This window comes from Ixodes scapularis, unplaced genomic scaffold (assembly GCF_016920785.2).
Source record: "Ixodes scapularis isolate PalLabHiFi unplaced genomic scaffold, ASM1692078v2 PGA_scaffold2__306_contigs__length_199485367, whole genome shotgun sequence".
NCBI classification, from domain to species: domain Eukaryota; kingdom Metazoa; phylum Arthropoda; class Arachnida; order Ixodida; family Ixodidae; genus Ixodes; species Ixodes scapularis.
The window spans coordinates 169,713,621-169,737,870 of record NW_024609857.1 but is presented as its reverse complement, the minus strand read 5'-3'; the positions used below and the strand labels follow the sequence as shown (position 1 = coordinate 169,737,870).

The 24,250-nt window shown below is 46.4% G+C and overlaps 1 protein-coding gene across 1 annotated transcript; it reads right to left on the bottom strand.

Annotated features, from left to right (window-relative positions):
• Positions 1-11,257: 11,257 nt before the first annotated feature.
• On the bottom strand, positions 11,258-16,644 carry LOC120842656. The gene is made up of 2 exons (XM_040213807.1): positions 15,531-16,644; positions 11,258-11,996 (listed from the first exon to the last, which is right to left on the bottom strand). Exon 1 carries the CDS (start codon positions 16,631-16,633, stop codon positions 15,587-15,589), a length of 1,047 nt encoding a protein of 348 aa, XP_040069741.1. The 5' UTR covers positions 16,634-16,644; the 3' UTR covers positions 11,258-11,996; positions 15,531-15,586.
• Positions 16,645-24,250: the final 7,606 nt, after the last annotated feature.

Sequence of the window (24,250 nt, the reverse complement as noted above, 5' to 3'; positions counted from 1 at the left end):
TTGCCACGAAATCCCGGCTTGTGTAATTTATGAAGCAGTATACCGTGGTCGACCAACTCATAAACTTTAAAAACATCTAAAAAATTGGGCGCAGCTGTAGAGATTATTGTCAAAAGCAGGATGGAGGAGGTCCGAAAATTTTTCTAACAGTGAAACAGTTCGAAAACCCTGTACAAAGCCGAATTGTCTCGGTGAAGTTACTGCATGAGAACTTGTTGAGGAATTCTGACGTAGTCATTAGCAAGTGCTTTTCTAGAAGCTGACCTACGACAGGCAATATAAAGATTGGTCGGGAGTTTTCATATTTGTCGTTTTAACCCTCTTTGAATAAAGGTTTAACAAGTGTTGTTTTTAAGGTTCTTGGAATTACACCGGTCGTTATGAAACCGTTTAGCATGAATAAAAGAACCGTAGTTAAAGCCGCAAAATTTCGTAGTAGATTTCTTATCGATATGCCATTAATTCATTTCAGTTTCGTTTCTTTTTTAAACTGAACACCAGAGAATGCAGGTCAACATCAGTGATGGTTGGTGAAATGCTGGTTCCCAAATTGAATTCTTCAGTCTGAAAACGCCGAGAGAAGCCTCAGATGATACTCGTGATGTGCTCGCAAAATAATTCTTGAATGAATTTGCTACTAGCTGGGGATCGTCTTTAAAGTACTGCAACGGAGACTCTGGATGTGTAGTTTTCCCATGGAGTTGGTTGACGATGGACCACGTCTGTGTTGGGTTATTTGCGGCTTTGACAAACTGTTCTCTAAAGTAGCGTCGTTTTGAAGCGATTATCAGCGCACATAATTTATTTCTTTGTTTCTTAAATTCAAGGTGGAGCGCGTTATTGCTCGGGGAACGTTTGGATCGTCTGCACAACAGATCTTTGTATTGGATTGCTTTAATAATATCTGGGGTCATCTAATGGCTTTCCTTTTTTATTCTCCTAAAACTGATTGGACGCTTCGCCTCATTTCTGCAAAACTGGATTTGTTCGCCAAAGCTTTTGTACACTTGACAAGCGTCGTTTGAGTGAAGTAACGAGGACCAAGTGAAATATTTTATAGACAAGTCAAATTTCCGACGATCTACGGTTGAAGTGTCAGTCGTTTTATCTTCGCCTGGATACTTTTGCGTATCATGACAGGAAAGCAAGGGTGTCCACTGGCATGCGGTAAAGTAATGGTCTGCCAGTTTTTGATTGGTTACGATGGATTGACTATTAAAACTAGGACCACGCACGTTTATGCGATCAAGACATGGTGTAACTATTTATCCATTTAAAAACTTTTCCCTTGTTGGAGACTGAATGCTGCATTTATTACCATGAGAATAAAGAAATGCAAGGTAATAAATTACTACCGGTTTGGATGAGACTAATGTATCTATGTTAAAATCCCCCATCACGCACACATGTTGTTCTAACGTTCATGATGATACGACGTTTTCAAATTCTAGAATAAAAATGGAAGCACTGTTTGACGGAGGGCGATAGACTGCCATTAGCAAGAACGAGGTAAGTTTCGTAATTATCCGCAAAGCGACAGATGCAGCATAAAGTAAGGAAATCTTCATTCGGGTTGTGGTGTATACGTCTCTAACAAAAACTGAAATTCCGCCACCGCGTCGATCGGGGCGTGTATAGCAGAAAGATCGATATGCAAGCAAAACAAAAAGTTCCAGCGACTCAGAGGGAGTATTAATTTCTGTTAGAACAAAAGCGTCAATTATGTCTTTTAAATTTAGAGCAATCATCAAAAACCCATCCAAGTATTTTCCTATACTACGAATGTTCAGGTTAAGCAGCCTAAATGAATTACCAGAGGCATGCCTAAAACAATCTTTAAATGCGCATACATCGGGGAAAGTGAAAAAAACTGGTACCCATGAACTCACTTGGTCTTGTCTAAATCGCTCTTTCTGGCATTATGAATAACTGCTGTTCCCTCAGACTTTTTGACGAAAATTCTACCTTCCTTAGTCAAAAAAACAATACTTTGGGTGCCTTTTCTTTCGCTAGCCAGAAGAGTTCCCGCTTTGCCTGTGTTAAGTTTTCATTGAAGAACATTTTGGCAGTGCGACTTTCTCAGAAAGGTCGCGCGGTTTTTTCTAGCTGCAAACCATCGATCCCTGATTGCGACATGGTTGAACTTTACCTTTTTTTTAGGGATTGTGCCCTGTTTTGCAGGAAGGTGGTGAATTGATTCAATATCCTAATGTCAAAATCCCTGCAGGTCGAGTTTCGCCGCGATCTCCGACAAGCGGCGTGTCAGATCCTCGTTTTCAACAACTGGAAAGCCGCAAACCTCCATATTGGCTCTGCGACACTGCTGCTCGGATTCGCTTATTTCAGCCCGTAAGATCTCAAGCTGTGAGGCTGGGGCTGTGATGTACCTCTCAGAAAAGACACCTCAGGTTCGCCCATATTCGCGCGTAGGCTTGCGAGTTGTGATGCTTGGGCAGCAACCGTATCTTTCAAAGCTGCCACTTGAGATTTACAAGCCTTTACAGCAGTTCCGTTTGACTTCAAGCCCTCCATCACGGAGTCATATTGCTTGGAGACAAATGACACTGTGTATTACATCTCGTTTACAGTCTTATTTAGGTTTGCTACTTCTGCTCCTAGGGACAGCAGGTCTTTGGTCTGGCTTATCAAAGCTTTGACTTTCAAGCTAATGTCAGGTACAGCTTTAAGCTGAGCCTGAATAGCAGACAGCTGTGATGAAACGCACGCGTCAAACTGTTCTTTGTCTGTTTGGCTACTAAGATTGCATCGCCTGCTGCGAGGCCTGCAGCTCTTGAACTTCCATACATCTCGTTTTGTATCAGTCATCGCAATAAATGTGTTCGGTGCGATGCCCGAGCAGCCCTGGCCTAAATGATAGCTGCAGTAACATTCAGAACATGTCATGAATCTACCGTCAGCAGGCGTTCGCTTGTGACATGAGATGCACTCGTTGGAATCACACATTGCAGTGCAAATTAGTGCGGGTGACGCTGGAGCAGAGTTACTCGAGATGAGCGGGAACTCGGAAGTTGTCGGTGATATCAACGTAGGTCGTGAACAAAACAACGCCGAAAATCAGCGGCGTAAGGGCAGGAGGCGTGTCATTGACCAGCACAGACCAGCAAGGAGCGGTGTTGTGGCGAAGAGAAACAGGATGGCCCTTCACCAAGTGGAACCGCAAAAAACTTGGAAAGGCCGTCTTTTTGTTGTATTGTGGCGAGCTTTAGGCGACTGAGAAACAGCTTCTGTGTCACGTAGGTCGTCCTGAGTGGAGGCTTCAAGAGAGCCTCTTCCGAAAGCGGCGAAGTTAGTAATCACCAGTGAAACCTAACCGCCAACGATGGTTTTAGGGTCCATGTTTCAACCGTAGAATTTGGTTGCAGAGGATGATGACCCACGTCGTGTCCTCGGCGTCAGTCGACAGGGTCTCGGTAGGTCTCAACTGGAGGCAGCAGGATGCGAAGGGGAAGCGCTCAGTACCAAGCTGAGGAAATAGCGCACCGTGAGATATGTACGCGTAATGAGCGCACGATTTCCACCGTGAAAACAGTGTGTTCAGAGATCATGAAGCCTGAAGGTCTGGGCGGATTCGACGTGGAGCGGTGGCCTGGAGCGATGTTGAACGCTCCGATGCCAGGCACGCAAGTGGCGTCAGTGGTGCTTGGACAAGCTGGCCGTAGGGAACATGGCGACGATCGTGCAGGAGGTTCAGCGATTGCCTCAGACGATTTGCCCGCCTCACGTGGATGGTAGGACGTCCATCGACAGCCCCATAGATACTCACCTTCTTGTCGAGATGGTGGGCCCTCGCAGAAAATTTAAGTCGACGAAATCATTAACATAAAGGCAAATATATGGCAGCGGTCAAAAGGAACGGCGGAGCCCGATGACTGACTTCTTTTTCTTCTTTTTCATATAATAATAATAATAATAATAATAATAATAATAATAATAATAATAATAATAATAATAATATTAATAATAATAATAATAATAATAATAATGTTTATTTTTTGCATGTATCATAATATGTAGAAATACGGGTCTGTCAAAGCCAGTTGAATGACTTGTGGGACAGCACCCTTCAGTTCATGAGTACAAAATGTCCCTCTGATTTGTAGTTCCCGACTCAGGCACTGTTACCACGCTATGGTACTGACGATGATAATTAAAGAAAGAAAAGAGAGAAAAAGATCACGTTTGTTAGCGTTCAGGCAAAACACACACAGGGTCACGCACACACACAGACACACAAATTCATGATGTTTTGCTGAGATCTTGGAGTGCTCGTTTTAGTTTCTTCAGGGAGTCCGCATCATAAACGTCGTCTGGTAGGCTGTTGAAAATCGCTGGTACATAGAAGGCCCGAACCTTCTTCCCATATTTTGTTGTGACAAAAGGTACCTTAAATCGTTCTGTGTGTCTAAGTGATCTAGTAGCCACATGGGGTATCTTATATATATCGTTCCAAAAGTACTTGAGGACTACAGTCTGAACCAAAAAAGCCCTGAAGAAGGGCAAACCTAAGTTGGCGAGTTTTTCCTCTTCGGTTTGCAACGCTGGTCCATAGACAATGCTTTTAAAAATGCCTTTTAAAATTGTATCTAATTTTTTGTACCAGACTTCAGAGCTATGTCCAAATATTGTTATACCATACCGCAAAATTCCGTATACTAATGCTTGAGCTATTGATTTTTTTGTCGAACTAGGTATTAAGGATCGTGTATTGTACAGCAAACAGGACACACTCCGCAGTCTTCTGCAAAGCTGTGAGAGATGACTGTTCCATGACAAATCACTATCAAATTCTATCCCAAGATATTTAACCCTATCAACGTAAGTTACAGGACTGCAGTTGCAAGAAATACACCCAGACGTGTGCATGAAAAGCGGATGGTTGGACGTTAGAATTTTAAGGGGATTATGAAAACAGGCAAGCTTGGTTTTTGATACATTTATCGTTAGACAATTTGCTTCAAACCAGTCGTGTAAACGGCAAGTGTCGTTTTGCAGCGAAGTGATTGCAGTAGCCGGATTAAGGTGGACCGAGAGCAAAACCGTGTCATCCGCGTATTGGAAAAGGCTACAACCGGAGATTGCTCTCGACATGTCATTAACAAAGATGTTGAAAAGGAGAGGCGATAAAACAGATCCTTGGGGAACCCCGGCCTTTAAGTCAATTTTGGAGCTTTGGTTATTGGCTATAGAAACTACTTGTGTCCGACCAGTTAAAAAATTTTGTAGTAAAGAAAAGAAAGGACCGCGGAATCCAAGGTTGGATAATTTTTTCAGCAGAATGCTATGACTTACAGTATCAAATGCCTTGGAAACATCAATAAAGAGCGCGCAGGCGACTTGATTCTTCTCGAAAGCGAGATGCAATTCATCTGTGAAGTTCTCTAACAGCGGTTGGGTGCCACGCCCACTAACGAAGCCATATTGTCTAGGCGAAATATTGTCAAACCTATCAAGGAATGCCGTCATAGTTTCGAGAATATGTTTTTCCAATATTTGTATTATGCAAGGTAAAATTGAAATTGGGCGATAGTTGTCAAGTTTGTTGCGTTCTCCTCCTTTAAATAGAGGCTTCACTAGTGCGCTCTTCAAAGTGTCGGGGATTGATCCGGAAGAAATAAAACCATTTAGCATATAGAGGACCACATGTTTTATGGAATCATAATTCCTCTTTAGATCCTCCGCACTGATGCGATCTACACCAGGCGCCTTGTTTGCCTTGAAGCTGAAAAGCTGGGATCGAAGGTCAGGCTCGGTCATTTGGGGAAGGAAAGCTGAGGCGGAGTTTGAATCTGAAACACATGTTGCAAATAATAATAATAATAATAATAAATAATAAATAATAAATTTGTATTCAGGAACATTCATAAATTCATACAGGAGTACGGGGGCAGTCAAAGCCAACGGTGGCTTGTGTGACGCCGCCCAAAAAAAAAAAGAAAAAAGAAAGAGACAGAGGTTGAATGTCCAAGAACACAGTTAGTAAAAAATTAGCACAAAGAAAGCAGAAAGCGGGAAAGAAAACGATCATAAAGCAGTTAGGAGTGCACAAGACAGGATGACTAATATATACTCAAATGCAAACGTAGTAAATATAGACACAATTGTGAAACGACCAAGAACAAAGTCAGTACAAAAATTCGCAAGAATAAAGCAACGTGGACGTGAAAAACAAGAATAAAGCAGTTAGGAGTGCACAAAACATGAATAATATGTACACAAATACATACGCAACTAAATATAAGCATTATGTAATCTCTCCTCCAGAAAGATGAACTTTCATATTTTTCTTCAGCTGGCTCAAAGAATTAGCCTGCAGAATTTCAGAGTGCAAATTGTTAAATGTCTCAGGCACATAATATTCGCGCGTATTCTTACCATATCGAGTACGAACAAAAGGGACTTTAAATGTTTCTTGAAAACGAAGGGAACGAGTAGGTACGTTTTTTCTCTTGAAATCATCAGACCAGAAGTAACGTTGGACAACAGTTCGAGTAAAAAGACTTCTGAGACATGGGAATTGCAGGAAATTAAACAGGTCACTGTCGTCAGGTATTTGCAAGCCGTAAGATACACTTTTCAAAATATTTTTTAAAATGCTATCTATTTTACCATGCCACTGGGTAGAACAGTTCCCAAACACTGTAATCCCATACCTTAACACGCTATATGCCAGTGTGTGGGCGATTATTTTACGTACAGAAAACGCCATAAGCGATTTGGTGTTATATAAAAGACAACTTACACTCCTTAGCTTTGCACAAAGTGACACGAATTGAGCATTCCAAGTTAGGCCGCAGTCAAATAACATTCCAAGGTACTTGACAGATTCAACATATTCCAATGAAACACACTTGCATGATACACATTTTGAGTGATGTAAAACAAAAGGGAAATCCAGACGCACGTATTTAAGGGGATTATGGAAACAGATAAGTTTAGTCTTATTTACGTTAACATCCATAAGGTTTCGCTGAAACCAGTCCATGACTGTAGTCGCAGCACACTGTAGTGAGCGGGCGGCATTTTCAAAATTAAGATGTCGAGTGACTATTACGGTATCATCCGCATATTGATAAAGCTTGGCTTCAGAGAGAGATGTTGAAATATCATTAACGAACAGATTAAATAGAAGTGGAGACAAAATTGAGCCCTGGGGTACCCCTGCTCTTAGCATTGTTCGCGGACTGCGGGACTCAGCTGCAATTACAAGCTGTGAGCGATTTAAAAGGTAATTGGACAGAAAAGAAAAAAACGGGCCACGAAAGCCGTAGCTATGCAGCTTTCTCAAGAGGACTGAATGGCTGACCGTATCAAACGCCTTCGATACGTCTAAAAAAAGGGCACAGCTTACAAGATTTCTTTCAAAACCGGAAAAGAGTAAATCAGAAAAGTCTTCCAGCAGAGGTTGAGTACCTTTTCCCCGAATAAAACCAAACTGACTAGGTGAGAGAACATTATGCACGTCTAGAAAGGATGACATAACTTGGAATACGTGTTTTTCTAGGATTTGAACAATAATTGGTAATATAGAAATTGGGCGGTAATTTTCAATCTTATTCGCTCCACCTCCTTTGTATAAGGGCCTTACAATAGCAGTTTTTAGTTCATCTGGAAGAACGCAACTCTCAATAAAGCCATTCAGCATATGAAGCAATACATGCTTGATAACCTCATAATTTCTGCGGAGATCGGAAACTCGGATGCCGTCAATGCCTGGAGATTTGGAAGACTTGAAGCTAAACAGTAACGAGTGCAGGTCGACATCATTGAGTGGTGGAAGAAAAGCAGAAGCTGCGACGACATTGTTGAAAGTGATGGAAGAATCTCTGCTTTTACCAGAAAAGGTCGCAAAAAAACTGTTGAAATCTCTTACAACAGTTGAAAGATTTGGACCGAAGTTTTTTTTCAAAACGTTATCAACAGAACTTGTAGAAGGGTTGCCACGAAACTCATTGACGAGAATCCAAGTCTGTGTCATGTTCGAGCGAGACTCTGAAAATTTTTTATGAAAATACTTTCGCTTTGCCGAGCGAATCATAGCATTTACCATGTTTCTGCAAATTTGATAGTTCGATTTAAGTACAGTATTACTAGGCGAACGCCTATATCGAGCCCACAAGTTATTCTTTTCCGCTATTGCCGCCAAAATGTCTGCATTCAACCAGTAGTGATTAGGCCGACGTCTTTTAACGCAGATTTCTTTTCTTGAGGAAACGTAAAACATATTAATGACATGAGCGAACTTTTGGTATATGTCAGTGGAACTAACTGATTGAAGAAACCCATTCCAGTCGAAAGAAGAAACAAGACGATCAAATTTAGCGGTGTCAATAACAGATGTTCTAGTGCCCAGTAAGCTATTTTGCGGGGAAGGGTTAACATTGGACCACCGACATGAAATAAAGTAATGATCTGCAAGCTTCTGTGTGATAATTGCTGACTGGACTCTTTGTGAACAAGTTCGGAGATTGATATGGTCTATACATGAGACGACCAACCGACCCGAGAGAATTTCTTCACGGGTCGGAGCATTTATCAAGCTGCTAATCCCGTTACCAGAGAGAGTGTTGAGGTAAGTGCATACTGAAGGCTTTGAGGGGGTCAAAATGTCGATGTTAAAATCGCCGAGGATGCATAATTGATCGTAAGTGGACAACTGCCGAAGAGCACCATCTAGTTCATCCAAAAAATCGCGTACGTGTTCTGATGGAGGCCTATATATTGCTAAAAAACATAGAGTTAAGTTCATTTGTGATATTGAGCGCAATACATTCGGCGTGATTGAACGTAACCGTTAGGTTATTGATGGACCAGTTGTCACGAACATAGACTGCAATCCCACCCCCTCTGCCACATGGTCGAGTGGTAAACGTACTGTTACAGTTTGGCATAGAAAACTGACTTGTCATTTCTGCTGCAATATTAATTTCGGAGAGAACAAAAACGTCAACTGAAGTGTTGATATCACTACATATTACTTTGAATTCATTCCAATGTTTTCGAAGGCTCCTGATATTAACATGAACTACTGTGCAGGATGAGTCTAGAGAATCTTCAAAAAAATTACGAAGTCTGTGAAAATCTGACACTCGAGCAAAATTCATTGGGGGCCTATACAATGCTGTCAATGTCCGTTATCTGGTTGACACGAATGAGGTCAGAACCCTCACTCTTCTTGGCAAATATTTTTCCCCTTTTCACCCATACGAATTTGTAGCCCTGAGCCTTGCCTTTCTGTCTTGCTAGCCAAAACAGCTCCTTGTTCGCTCGGGTCAGGTTATCATTGAAGTAAAGCCGTGGGATGCCCCCTGTTTGACTCAGCAAACGAAGGGCACCACGCTCAGCCATCCAGGCTTCCTTCAGACTGACTGAAGAGAATCGGATTAGGACTGGTGCAATCCCGTCCCGCCTGCCTGGCAAGCGATGTACTTCCTGAATATCAGAACACTGGAATGTCTTAGCAATAGACAGCTTACTCGCGAGCTCGGCTATAGACGCTACGAGATTTTCTCCCGGAGAGGTCGGCAGCCCGTGCAGTTCCATGTTAGCAAGACGCGAGTACTGTTCGCTGTCATTTTGCTCAGTACGAATTTTTAGGATCTCTGTTGCTTGGAACTGTACCTTGGCTTGGAGATCCGAGACCTCGGCCTGGAGGGCTTTCACCGTTTGATTATTTGATGTTGCTAGCGTTAAAAGAGAGTTATATTTTTCAGAGAAGTCAGCAATCGATGTTTGGCCGTCTTTCACTGTCGTCTGGAGGCACTCAACAATAGGCCCCAGGGCGAGGAGTTCGTCAAGCTTGGCGGGGAGCAATAATAATAATAATAATAATAATAATTTTATTGCAAATATGAAACATCAATACAAAAGAAAGCGAGTCTGTCAAAAGCCAATAGCGGCTTGTAGGACTAGACTCGGCATCGACGTAGAGAAAAAACAGTTATAAGTAAACATAGCATAAAACGAAACTAAACACAAGTTACAAGAATTGCAGGCAAACCTGCAAAAAAAAAAAAAAAAAACACGCCAAGGAAAAAAAATACTACCAAGCATAATGGTTCTGGAACCTTAAAGGGCAACTCCGCTCAATTCCGAAGATTTCCGGATAATGAGTGATTTCGATTTAAAAAGCCCTAGTAAAAGACACTACGTCTTTTGCTTCGCGAAAAATGGGATATATATTTTTAAATCTAATTTTAAACAGAAGCGGAAATCGAAACCGAAACTTCGGCTCCGTCCGGCAACATTGGCCTCGGGCCGCCAAGTACATGGCCATCACGTGGTACGAGAGGTCATGTGATCCTCGGCCCAACGACGGGCGGGATAGGGGCGGGCGGGCGTGCGGCAGGCGCGAGTGTCGTCTGCACCGCTCTCTTCGCCACGTTTTGGTGTCTACGGCATTCGACGACGTCTGCACAACTGCGGCAGAAGTCTGCGACTCTGCGCACGTGGTGTCCATAGTGTGGACGAAACTCCGAGAAGCAATAATCACAAACGGTAAGACGACGACGGTGGTTGTGACGCGGAAGACGGCGGTAACGGCGGGACCACGGCGGGCGGTTGGTCTGCTCCCATGAAGCGCGCTGCGCAGGCGCGTACGTCAATCACGTGGACACCGCTGAGCGCCGAGAGGAAACGTTGCTGACGTCACGCGCTACGCTCGATCGGAGAAGTAAAAACAAGCAAAACGGAGCCATGTAGATGGCGTTTAGCTCAATGTTGGCTCCGCCCATGCCGTAGCCCAGACTGCGCTGTTGGTTGCGCCTGAATTCGCCCGCTCGAGTCAGCCGATTTCGGCAACTTGGTGAGTTGCAAAGTTTGCCGGACCATTTAAGAAACATTTAGACAGAACTGCGTCGTAATATTTGACGTGTGGTCTTCCTATGCGATACTGAAAAGGACTGCATTGTTTTTTCAAAACCAAAAATGAAGCGGAGTTGCCCTTTAACAAACATAGGTAGAAAACATAATACAAAACATCGCGTTAAAAAAAAGAGTACTACTAACACGCCGAAAAAGAATAAAAAAACAAAAATATATTTTACACCTAATAATAATAATAATAATAATAATAATAATAATAATAATAATAATAACAATAATATTTAATGCAGGTGCTTCAAATACAACTTGTAGGGTCCGGTGCCACTGCTCGCCCGCAAGAAAGACACGCAAGCCAGGACATAGCAAAAACACACCTTTACTTTGTTCCGGTCCCTTCGAGTCTGTCCCGCGAGCCCCTCGTGAGCCACGCACAAGACGCTCGAGCTCGCGCCCCGTGCCCACGGTTTGTGTCGGCCACTGCCGCGCTACTGCACACTCCGCATGTCGCTTGCCACACACTTCCCCCCCCCGCAGCCCGCGGCGTTAGGAACTGTTCTCAGAGTTGCTCGTCGTCATCAATGTTTATCGCGATCTCCGCAGCATCTGGTGGTGACGGGTCAGCGTGGGATGGGGGGCGGAGGAGAGCAGGACGGAGCCTCCTGATAACGGTGATGGCGCGTGCTAGTTCGTCGTCCCTCATCCTTTCGAGGTGTAAGATGGCTGCCCTTGCGGCGGCTGCTGACTCCCGCGAGCGATGAAGTGCTCCAGCTCTGTGGGTACGGCGGTGGATTTCTGGCACCTCGCAGAGCGGGCACAGGAGTCGGCGCTCGTCTTCCGTGTAACTTTGTGGTGGGTTCGCCGGGCGGTGGGTGTTCAGCGTGAAGCCTCTGAAAGGTTCAGGCACTTGGGCGTCCATGTCAACCGTCAAAGGGCGCGGCTGGTCGTGCCAAGCGAGGCTGGACGACCAGGCCACTGGGTGTCCGTGATTGTCGAGGGTGCCCCAGGTGGCCGTAGACCGCTGGTGCGATCGTCTGGATCCCCGGCGGTGGTGGTTGTTCGGGTTGTCTCGTCCCCTGGGCTGGTAGTAGCGTCTGGGTCGCCAGTGTCGGGGTGGTGATGGGGACCGTCTGGCAGCCTGATTGACTCGCGGCATGCTTGGAAATCAGTAATAAAAGAAAACAGGTTGTCAGTAATGTCCATTACAAAAAAAGCAAACGTCTTCTACGTAAACGCAAGAACAGGTGAGCTAAGCTCGCGAGAACAGTCAAATGTATACCGCTCAAAGTCGCGCGCAATCAATCAAAATAGGCGGTAAAATGCTGGTTCTCGGCTAAACCCATTGTAATCTTCTTTCTATAATCTTCGTCTTCGTCACCGACGTTGAAGTCTTCGAGAGTGTAGGTGGTAAACTAAGTACCAGCCAGATCAGCAACACTTCCCACCTGCGAGAGAAGTTCATCAGCCGAATCATAATACTGCTTGAGGTCGGTGACATGAACAGGTCCCGTGAGTCGCCCAGACTCACAGTCGACGAGCGTGTACGTGAGGCGTGAAGCTTTCTTACGTACTCTATATGGACCGTCCCACCTATCAGCCAGGGATGCCGTGAAACCTCTGGCTGCATTACTAAGTGGGTGTGTCCGGCGCAGCACCAAGTCTCCAACGTGGAATTGCACGTCCCGGTGACCTCGGTTGTACTGCTCAGCCTGTTGCAGTCGGGCGACGTCCAAGCTCTCCCGGGCATCACGAACGATGTCCCTGAGTCTCAGTCGTAGATTGCCTGCAAACTGGCCATAGGAGCGAGAAGCACCCGGATCGTCGACAGAATAACTATTTTCGAGCGGGAAAGTCAGCTCTTTGCCAAAATTAAGGCGCGCGGGTGTGAAACCTGTAGATCGGTTAACCGTGGTTCGGGTCGCAAACGCAAGTTCTGGAAGCTTCGCATCCCAATCCCGGTGGCGCTCGGTGTGAGCGATCAACATCGACTTCAAATTTCGGTTTACCCGTTCGGTAATATTTGCCTGCGGGTGATAGGGAGACGTCCGCTTGTGTTGTATGCCCAATGCGGCACATGAGTCTCGGAACACTTTGCTGGCAAAGTAAGTAGCGTTGTCGCTAATCAATTTTTCCGGAAATCCGAAGCGTGTGAACGTCTCCATCAGACACGACCAGATTTTCTTGGACGTCAGCGATCGCAATGCAAATAGCTCCACCCACTTGCTAAAATGATCCGTGACAACCAACAGGTACTGGTTGCCACGCGGACTGCGTGGGAAAGGGCCCATGACGTCGACAGCGACGCATTCCCATGGGGATCGACTTACGACTGGCTGCATTAGACCAGGGGGCTTACCACCGCGCGGTTTGGCTTTCTGACAAACCGGGCATGAACGAGCGTACCTCAGCACGTCCTGACGAATTCCTGGCCAAGTTGCAGTACGGCTTAACTTTTCAAAAGTCTTGCAGCCACTACTGTGACCAGCCAAAGCGGAGTCATGGTAGTATCTAATGAATGACGTGCGAAGTCGGCGAGGTATCACGGCTCGAAATGGAGTATCTGTAAAGCCACCCTCCTCGTCGTCGATCTGAGGTATGTACCGGAGCAGCAGACCGTCTTCGGCCAGTAAGTACGAGTCGAAACCCATGTCAGCGTCTCTGTTGCCACGTCGGTCACGTGAAGACAACCACTCAGAGACCCTGTGACAAAGTCCATCGTTCTGCTGTGCAGCCCGAAGCTCATCTCTGCTAATCAAAGTACCCCAGCGCGAGCCAGCATCTATCGCAGCCACGACATTGGCATCCTCGGGCACGTGCTCTTCACCGAGCGGAGCGCGCGACAAAGCGTCTGCAACTTTGTTTTGTGAGCCTGGCTTGTGCACAATGGTGTAGTCATATTTTTGAAGCGTCAGTGCCCAGCGTGCTAATCGACCTGCCGGATTTTCCAAACGCTGAAGCCAGGACAAGGCTGCATTATCCGACTGGATGACAAAGCGCGCGCCATCAAGATACATATTGAATTTCTGCAGGGCGAATATGATGGCTAGGCACTCAAGCTCGCAAACGTTGTAATTCCGCTGAGCTGGTGTCAACGTATGGCTCGCAAACGCTACGGGTCGTAAGACACCATCAATGTCTTGAAGCAGCACAGCACCTAAACCGTAGCCGCTCGCGTCGGTTTGCAGCACAAACGGGCGGTTGAGGTCTGGGAGCTTCAAAGATGCTGTCTCAGCAATAGCTCTGGACAGTTGAAGGAAGGCATTTTGCTGTGCCTCCGCCCAATGCCACTTGACGCCTTTGCGCAGCAGTTCGTTCAGAGGCCGCGTTATCTCTGCACAGTGGGGGATAAACTGGCGATAAAATCCAACCATTCCCAGAAATCGCTGCAAACTCTTTGCATCATGCGGGGGAGGAAACTCAGTTATGGCCCTCAGCTTATCCTCGTTAGGGCGAAGCGATCCATCGTCGATTACAAAACCGAGCAGGTTAATCTTGGATGTTGCCAGTTGCATTTTTCCCGGGTGAACTGTCAAACCAGCATTCTGCATGCGTTCGAGTATAGTCCGAAGGTGCACAAGATGTTCTTCGAACGAGCGTGAGAAGACTACTACGTCATCCATATACGCCATGGCGTAGTTGTGTCGTGCGTCTCCAAGCACAATGTCCATAAGACGCTGGAATGTGGCAGGAGAGTTGCTCAAGCCGAAAGGCATGCGCACAAACTCGTACAATCCTCTGTAGCACGTGAATGCTGTTTTCTCAATGTCAGCGGGCTCGACCTCTATCTGGAGGAAACCGCGACTGCAGTCAAGAGTCGTGAAAAAACTCGCGTTTCCCAAGTTGTACATGATCGACTCAATCGACGGGTACGGGTACGCGTCACGAACGGTTACGGCATTCAGGCGTCGATAGTCGACGCAAAGCCGAGCCGTTCCATCCTTCTTGGGGGCAAGGACGATCGGGAAGGCCCAAGGGCTCTGCGACTCACGTACGGCACCCGTGTCGATCATCTCTTGGAGCGCCTTGTCTAGCAGGTCTCGCTTGTGTACGCTGATTGGTCGAGGGTTGCAGCGTAGGGGCCGTGTATTCCCGGTGTCAATTGAATGCTTCAGGACACCGGTTCTGCCGGGGTTCTCCGTGAACATCGGCGAAAACTCCTCCAGGAGTCTTTGGAGACGCCGCTTTTGCTGGTCCGTAGCAGGACACTTCTGCAAAGAATCGCTTACCGCACATGGGAGTCGCAAAGCAGGCGTTCTAACGCCAACGTTATCGACACTGACGATACAATCCTCTCGTCTGGTAAATGGGATCAGTTTCGAGTCACTACCTAACCGGTAGCCTTTGTTCGGAAAGTCCAGAACCAGGTTCTCCCCGAAAATGAAATCTCGTCCCAAAATAATCGGTACCGTGAGACCAGGTAAGCAAACGAAACGCTGACGGCGTTTTTTCTTGTTGAACTCGATCTGTAACCTCACGGCTTGACTCGCGAGCATTTCTGGTCCTGACGCTAGCTGTAAGCGCACGTTAGTCTCACGCAGGTTAGCTTTCTGCTCATTGCAGCGTTCAATCAGGTAGTCCCCAATAAGTGACAGACTCGCACCGGTATCAATCAGCGCTGCCACAGCTATTCCGAGCACTGTAACTGTCATACGAGGCTCAATTAGCTCAGGGTCAGGCTGGATTCGACATACCGATGGTAGTGCTGCCGGGTTGTCCATGGTCACCGCGGCCGGCGGGCGCTCAGGGGTCAACGCCGTCGGCCGTGCTGGTTTTCCGAGACCGCAGGGCGGTTGCCCACCAAATCCGGGCAGTCTCGGCGGAAGTGACCTTGTCGGCCGCAGCCAAAGCAGCGCACCGAAATGCGGCGGTCAGTGTCGCGTGTCTGGCTGCTTGGAGCCTGTCGTTGTGTCCTGTTGCTTCCCTCGTTGGGCCAGCGATCCGCGCCCCGGAGCGAATCACGGGGGAAGGACCTTAAACGGCTTTCACCCTGCCGTAGTCTCGATCCAGCCGGCCAGGCACTAGGCCGGGGGTCCAAGCCACCGGGTGGTGCTCTCCCGCGCTCCCGCTGTCCAAAGGCGTAGGGGTCCAGCGCGCGGGGGGGAAGGACCGCGCCATACTCCTGGGGTTGGCGCTGAGTCGGACCTCCTCTGGGCCCGGGAGCTGACCAGGCACAGGACGGTTCGAGAGCTTCCTCGGGCGGCGGTGGCGGCCGGTACTGGAGCTCTGCCAGAAGCGTCTCTTGGATGCCGCGAGCGTCCCGGGCCAGGTGCTCAAGGGTCTCGTAGGTGCGGCCATGTAGGTAGGGTCGGAATCTGGGATGGCTCTGCTGTACGACCCGAGCAACCCTGTCCGACTCTGGTGTCGTTGGGCAGGCCCTATCGAAGAGCTCCTGCATCACCCGGACGTATTCGACCAGGGTCTCGTCCGGGTGCTGGGTTCGGCGCTCCAGTTCTCGCTGTACTCGAGACTGGTACCCAGGCGGAAGAAATTCGTCCTGGAACCTCCGCCGAAAGTCTTCCCAGGACAGGAACGGGGCCACGATGCGCCACCAGCGGGCTGCACTCGCCTGCAACGCAACGGGCAAAACGCGCGCGAGGACGTATTCGTCCGAGGCGCCCGCAGCAAGCTTGTAGGCCGCCAGCTCTGCGAGGAAGTCGGCCACGGACTTCCGGTCGTCGTAGCCGGTGTAGGTTGGGACCGGCACCTGGGGACGCGGGCCACGACCTTGAAGTCCCGGGTCAGTCAGCAGCAGACGTTGTGTGACCGTGTCACATAGGTTGGCCACCCGAGCCATAAGGCCTTCCGCGTCCGGCTCGCCTCCGCTCTCGGCTTGGTCAGCGGCGGCTCTGCGGCGGCTCATCGCGAAAGTGGCCGCGAAAAGGAAAAACACAAAAACCGAACAAGAAAGAACACAAAGGAACAGAAAAAGAACACCTAATATACACTATGCACAGTAGAGACGAGGGCCAAGCCGCGATGGCAAAGGTGGCGTCCGGTGGCCGAAGCCTAGTCGAACGGCCACGTAGGCCTAACGGGCAGGGCAAAGTCAAAACGAGAAAAACCCGGCTAAAAACGCCTAAAACGGGCTAAAAGGCCTGCGGTCCATCCCACGGGAGAGCAGTAGGCCCCGCGTCAAGCGCCAAATGATGTAGGGTCCGGTGCCACTGCTCGCCCGCAAGAAAGACACGCAAGCCAGGACATAGCAAAAACACACCTTTACTTTGTTCCGGTCCCTTCGAGTCTGTCCCGCGAGCCCCTCGTGAGCCACGCACAAGACGCTCGAGCTCGCGCCCCGTGCCCACGGTTTGTGTCGGCCACTGCCGCGCTACTGCACACTCCGCATGTCGCTTGCCACAAACTATATACACATAACGGAACCGTCAAAGCCCTAAAGGCTTGTAGGACTAGTTCCTTACAAATTACTTAAGGCACACTCAAAGCAAGTTAGTATAAACCTTTCAGAGATCTAGAACGCGTGACAGAGAGAAATATATACAAACAGGAGAGTAGTGCACAGCGCACAGAAATCACATCAAGTAGAAAACAAAATGAAAACAAAAAAATTAATCGGCACTTTAAAAAAAGGCAAAGAGTCTTCAATCTACGTTTCAAAGCTCCTCGAGAACTTACGTCGAGTAGCAATATGGGATACATAATAGAGGCGAACGCATTTTCAAAAATGTGTTTTGATGCGCGGCGTTTGATATGGTCTCACGTCTCGAAGGGCACGACAGACAGTGTTGGGGTTCTTAAAGGTGTTATCCCAGTAGTGCTTCAGCACTACTGTTTCCAGAAACAGTGATTTAAAAGTCGTTAGCAAGAGGTCATTAAAGAGGTTATCAGATCTTTGGAGACTAGAACCGTAAGCTACACTACGCAGGATGCCATTTAGTAAGGAGTTCACTTTAGACTCTAATAGAGCTGTACACTGTCCGAATAAAGTTATTCCGTAACGGAGAATACTATAAACAAGGGCGTGCGTCAGAAGTCTTTTTGTTGTGATGGGAAGAAGTATGCGAAGATTATATAAGGTGCACGAAGCGGCTCGTATTTTTTTGAAAATATAGAAGAAGTGAGAGTTCCATGACAGGTCGCAATCAAAATAAAGTCCCAGATATTTCGTACAGTTCACATAAACAATTGGCGCACATTCGCAAGAAACACAGTCTGACGTGTGAAGAAAAATTGGTTTGTCTAAAAGAACCTGTTTTAGTGGACGACGAAAGCACACCAGTTGTGTTTTCTTCGCGTTTACTCTAATGGCATTTGCTGAAAACCAGTTCATGAGCCGTAATACATCTGATTGGAGTAGCTCAAAAGCCTCATGGTATCGTACATGACTCGACAACAGGACAGCATCGTCTGCGTATTGGAATACTTTGCAGAAGTTGACCGCTTTCGGAAGATCATTGACATAGATGTTAAAAAGGAGAGGCGATAGTATCGAGCCCTGCGGAACACCAGCCTTTAGGGACATTTTCAAACTCCGAGCTCCGCATATTGAAACGAGTTGTGTACGACTTGACAGAAAGTTTTCTAGCAGTCTGTAAAAAGGCCCTCTGAAGCCGAGGCTGAACAGCTTATTTAAAAGTACCTTATGTGAGACTGAGTCAAAAGCTTTGGAAATATCTAGAAAGAGTGCACACGTGAAAAGATTACGTTCAAATGCATTATGAAGAACATCGGAAAAGTCTTCAAGTAAGGGTTGGGTGCCTTTACCGTTAACGAAACCGTACTGTTGGGGTGACATAAGGTTAAATTCTTCTAAGAACGCTGACATTGTCTGGAAAATGTGTTTTTCTAAAAGTTTCGCCAGTGAAGGCAAGATAGATATAGGACGGTAGCTTTCGATGCTACTATGATCCCCATTTTTGTATAAAGGCCTGACAATGGTTGTTTTGAGATCTTCTGGAATATTACCTGACGTTATGAGGTCGTTTAACATATTTAGTATCACATGCCTCAATGGTGCATACTTTCTCCGCAAATCAGCCATCCGGACGTTATCAATTCCAGGAGACAAACCCGGTTTGAAACTAAGTAACATACTATGTAGACCTTGCTCTGTAATTTCAGGAAGGAGGGCAGACGCTACATTCACCGGAGCTGCTTTTGAGAGACAAACTTCACTATCGCGTGAAACATTTGAAGTTTTCCCGAAATGTACATTAAACGCATTTGCCGTGGACTGTTTGTTACAAGGGAAATATCTGGTGATCGTCTCGTCGACAGAATGTTTCGCGCTGTGGCCTCCTCGTAAATCGTTTACAACAGACCAAGTTACACGGGAATCATAACGGGAATCTATTAACTTCTGTTTAATATAGTTACGTTTAGCGGAGCGAATTAATGCAGTGACTTTGTTGCGCTCACTTCGGAATTCATTCCGCAGGTCTATGTTATCGGGAGAGCGACGACAACGCGTCCACAATATCTCTTTATACTTAATCGCGGCAATAATGTCATTATTCAACCATATATGTTCCGCTCGCCTCTTTCTGATAGTAATTATTTTTTTACTGCATCTAGTAAAAGTCTGCCAAAGATTAATAAACTTCGTGTAGAGTTCTTGATTTGAATATGTTAGCAAACGTCCCCAATCATAAGAAGAGATTAATTTGTCGAATAATTTCCGATCGACAACCTCTATAAGTCTTGTTTCCGGACAGGCGTGTCTTAGAGGCGTATCGGAAACCAGTTGAACTGCGGTAAAGTAGTGATCTGCGAGTTTCTGCGAAATGACAGCAGACTTAACTGAAAGGCCGTGAGTGCGTATATTCATGTGGTCTAGACAAGCAGAAACAAGGTGTTCATTCAAAGTTTCCTCTCTGGTAGGTGCTTGAATTGTACAGTTGAGACCAAATTCTGAGAGAAGATTCAAGTAGTCACATACGGTTGACTTTGTGGGTTTCAAAGTGTCAAGGTTCATGTCGCCGACTACGCAAAGTTGTTCCTCGGCCTGAAGGTCAGTCAAGCAAGCTCTCAATTCAACTAAAAAAGACGAAGCGCTTTCTGATGGAGGGCGATAGCAGGCGACTAATGCGATAGAGTATACTGAGTTGAAAATTTTGAAAGTGACAGACTCTGCATGAACGAAAGTATTTTTTAACTGTTCTGTACCCCATGAATCTTTGACAAAAATACCAATGCCTCCACTTGTCCTGTCAGAGCGAGTATGGAAGAATTGCTGATAACCAGGTATTGAGAATTGATCAACAGAAGCAGCTGGTACATTTATCTCCGTTAAGACCCACACGTCGACAAGATCGTACAGGGAACTGGCTATAAGACCAAATTGCTCCCAATACTTCCTAGCACTACGAATATTAGTGTGAAAAATGGTGAACCCGCTAGTTGAGGAGTCAAAATTGCACAAGATTGAATCGAAATCATCGCAGTCAAAAAATGTGAAGGTCATGGTTGCTAGGCAATGAGTTCTAAGTCATTGACACAAGTAATGTGAATGAGTGGGGCTCCCTCTGCTTTTTTTTGCGTAGATCTTTGCGTTTTTAACCCTGACATATCGATATTGTTTTACTTTGCCTTTCGCCCGGGCTTTCCAAAAGAGCTCCTTGTTCGTGTGTGTCAAGTTCTCGTTAAAAAAGAGTTTCGGGAGTTTTCGTTCGCGGGCGAGAGAACCCAGTGAGCTACGCAACCTCAACCAGCGGTCCCTAGCACGCGCAGAGCGAAACCTGACCAACGTAATGGGAATGGTATCACGCGAAGAGGGCAGGCGATGAACGGCCTCAACCTCTGAAGGATGGAAGTCGGAAATGCCGAGTTTTTGTGCTATATCATCAAGCTCAACCGAAAGATCTTCATTGGGTCTGCAGGGAAGGCCATGGATCTCAAGGTTAGATCGACGACTAAATTGCTCGGAGTTGTTGAGCTCAGACCTGAGTCGTTGGATCTCCTCTGATTGGATTAACATGGAGGACTTTAAAGAATTCACCTCGGTCTGTAACTCTGAAACAGTAGTATCCTGCTCAGCCACTTGCTTGAGCAGAGTGTCATACTGAGCTGAACAGAAGGCTACTGACTTAAGCACCTCATTGACAGATTGTTCCATGGCATCAACCGCAGATTTAACGGTGAGCAGCTCATCGACTTTTGCCGGAAGCTGGGCGAGAGAATCCACGCTACTCTTGAGAGAGAGAAGCAAGTCGATTTTCTTGTTTACTTCGGCTAACTGGGCTGCAAATGACGCGGACTCTATATGCGAATCCGCTTCCAAGCTTCCTCCTGTCGACTTAGTCACAGAGGTGCGGCACAGATGGCAGAGTCACTGTTCTCGTTTCGCTGAACTAATGGAGTTAAATGTGTTCGCAGCAACACCGACACATGACTTTCCGAGGTGGTAGCTGTTTTCACAACTCGCGCAAATCAGGTATCTCCCATCAACAGGTAAAGGCCCGTGGCACTTGGAACAGTTAGTGGAGGCCATGGTAAAACGGAAGAGGTGAAAGAAGCTATAAATATAGGAAAATGCAGATTGACGTTTGCGAGTCATACACTAAAAGATTGAACAGTATGCTCACTTGCTAAGCGCGAAACAAATCTGATGTGCGCGTGCATCATGGAACGCAAGTCGGGCTGTCAAACATCTGCTGGTTAGGTCGGTGTTTAAAGCGTTCAAGCGTAATCACTGGTAAAAACCTGGCAGAGGCATACACTTTACCGGTGCTCGAGCGGTGGTAGATGGGGACAATTTAGCAGAGCAAGAGCAGCTACCACATAGCACACACCAAGGATGGTGCTGATGGTGGCGATTCCGCTGAACAAGGCCAGAAGACCTTACAGCGGCCAGGGGTATGCCCGCCGCCAGCTGAAGAGACAGGCTACACCGGCAAAACAGTGATTCGACGACAGCCTTGTACGGTCACCGGGAAAGGCAGGTCTCACAGTGCGTTGATAGTCGGTTTCCGCAAAGGACTGGATGGTCGCTGAATCGCCATCAAGTCTCAGACGGTCGCTGGACGTCGATGGTAAAATGAGACGACGACCGCTGGCTGCATGATTGATGGACACCGATGAAGGTGGATGGGGCCGCAGTCGCGATCTTCGAGGCGGCGAACTCGCAGTCAAGACGGCAAATAGACGCCGCCTTAAGCCCGTGGCGACTCCAGGGCCCGACTTGGGCCACGAAGAGTCCGCCGGTAGCACATCAGGTTGAAATAATATGAATATTACTGGAAATATGAAGAACGATAGAAGAACGATAGAAAGCACGTATAGAAACGGGTCCGTCAGAAGCCAATATAGGTTTGTGGGAGAGTACCTAGTGAGTCAAGACGAGACATTCATAAAAAGCAAGAAAAGTAACGTAAAAGCTTTGTTCAACAATGCTAATTAAACTTCACGTTGGTTAACATTTTTTTTCAATTGTCCCTTTGTATTAGCCTTGAAAATTCTATCTGGAAGTTTGTTAAAGATAGATGGCAAGTAGTAGGGGCGAACTCTCAATCCGTAACGGGTCAAACATCGGGGAGTTGAAAAACGAGGGGACAGACGAAATATTCCTGGAGCAAGCATAGGGGCGCTTGAAGTCAGGACACCAATAATGGCGGAGCACCACACTCTGCACAAAAAGCGAGGTAAAGGTTTGCGATACTAGTGGGTCGGATACATCTGCTTCAGGGGAAAAATTAAAATTGTACGCCACACTTTTCAATATTCCCCTCAAAACAGGTCAATCTTAGTTTCCCATACCTCAGAACAGTCCGAAATCAAAGGAATTTCATATCTAAGTACACTACATCCAAGAGTATGCCCTATCAATTTTCTGATATATAACGGCATAAATACTTTGAAGTTAAAAAGCTAACAGCTAACACTTCGGAATTTTCGAGAAACGTCCAACATATGTGTATTCCATGGCATGTCTGAATAAACAGATACACCTAGATAGTGGACATTATCAGGAAATTGCAGCTGGCGACCATTAGAACGAAGACAGTCTGATTTATGTAACACAACTGACGACACCGTTGAAACGTCCACACGCTTAAGAAAATCCGTTGAAACGTCTAACATTTAAAAAAATGTTTGAAGCACACAAATTTTGTTTTGGACTCTTTAATTTTAATCAAATTAGCGTCAGCCCAGTCCATAACCCTTGTGGAGTCATCACTAAATAATTGTAAGGCATGATCAAAATTGAGACGACTAGAGACAGGCAGAATGTCATCCGCATATTGGAAAATTGCACAAATGGAGACATATACCACGATATCTTTAACATACTAATTGAAAGGCAGAGGCCACAGTACTGACGCCTGAGATACACCAGCTTTTATATCGACGCGGACAGTTCTAAAATGTCCTACCGACGCAATCTGAGAACGAGCAAGAAAACAGTTTTCCAGTATTGCAAACAAAGGACCCCGAAATCCATAAAGTAGAGATTTTTAAACAACAGCTTATGGCTAACAGCATCAAATGCTCTTGCTACATCCAAGAAAAGGGCACACGCATAGAAATTATTTTCAAATGACGCGCGATGATGAGGCCAGCAAACATTTCGAGCAAAGGCTGGGTGCCTCTGCCTCCTATAAAGTCGTCTTGACAAGGTGACCACAACTGGAACCTGTCCACAAACCTTGTCATCACTATAAAAATATGTCTTTCCGATAATTCTTCTGTGCATGGCAAAAATTTTGATTGGGCGGTAACATTCCACCTTGGTATGTGCACCGCCCTTGAACAGTGGTTTTACTATTGCTGTCTTCAGGCCACTGGGGATCAAACCGCAAGTCAAGAAACAATTCAATAGTGCAAGTAGGACAATCTTGATAGTATCGAAATTTTAGGCCTTCTATGCGAATACCGTCAAATCTAGGCGGTTTGCTTCGTTTTATGCTGAACAATAATGAGCGTAGCGTAGACTCATCGAGATGAGGTAGAAAAGCAGAAGCAGACGCAGCATATTGCTCTCTAACACCGACCGATGCCCCCCAACACAGAGTGTCTCTCCACCCCAGATGATGCCGCAAAGAACTGATTGAAATCATCAACAGCGGACTGCAGTTTGGGGCAGAAATGTTTAATCAGACTCAATAGAAGGTTCCTTTTCGATGCATTTCTCCAAAAAGAATCAATTAATTGCCAAGATTGTTTTGGGTTCGACCTGGCCTCGGAAAACCCTCCAGGGAAATAGCAGCGTTTAGAAGCCCTTATAAGCGCGTTTGCCCCGTTTCTTGCACACCGAAATTCAGCTTTCAAATGAGCATTATTCGAGGCACGACGACACCGAGCCCGCAATGCTTCCTTAACCTCAATTGCAGAAATTATTTGAGAGTTATGCCATGACATATTTGATCTTTGCTTGAAACGCACGAGTCTTCTTGAAGCAATCTAAAAGGACTCCAGAATTTGAAAAACAACAACAACAACAACAACAACAACAACAACA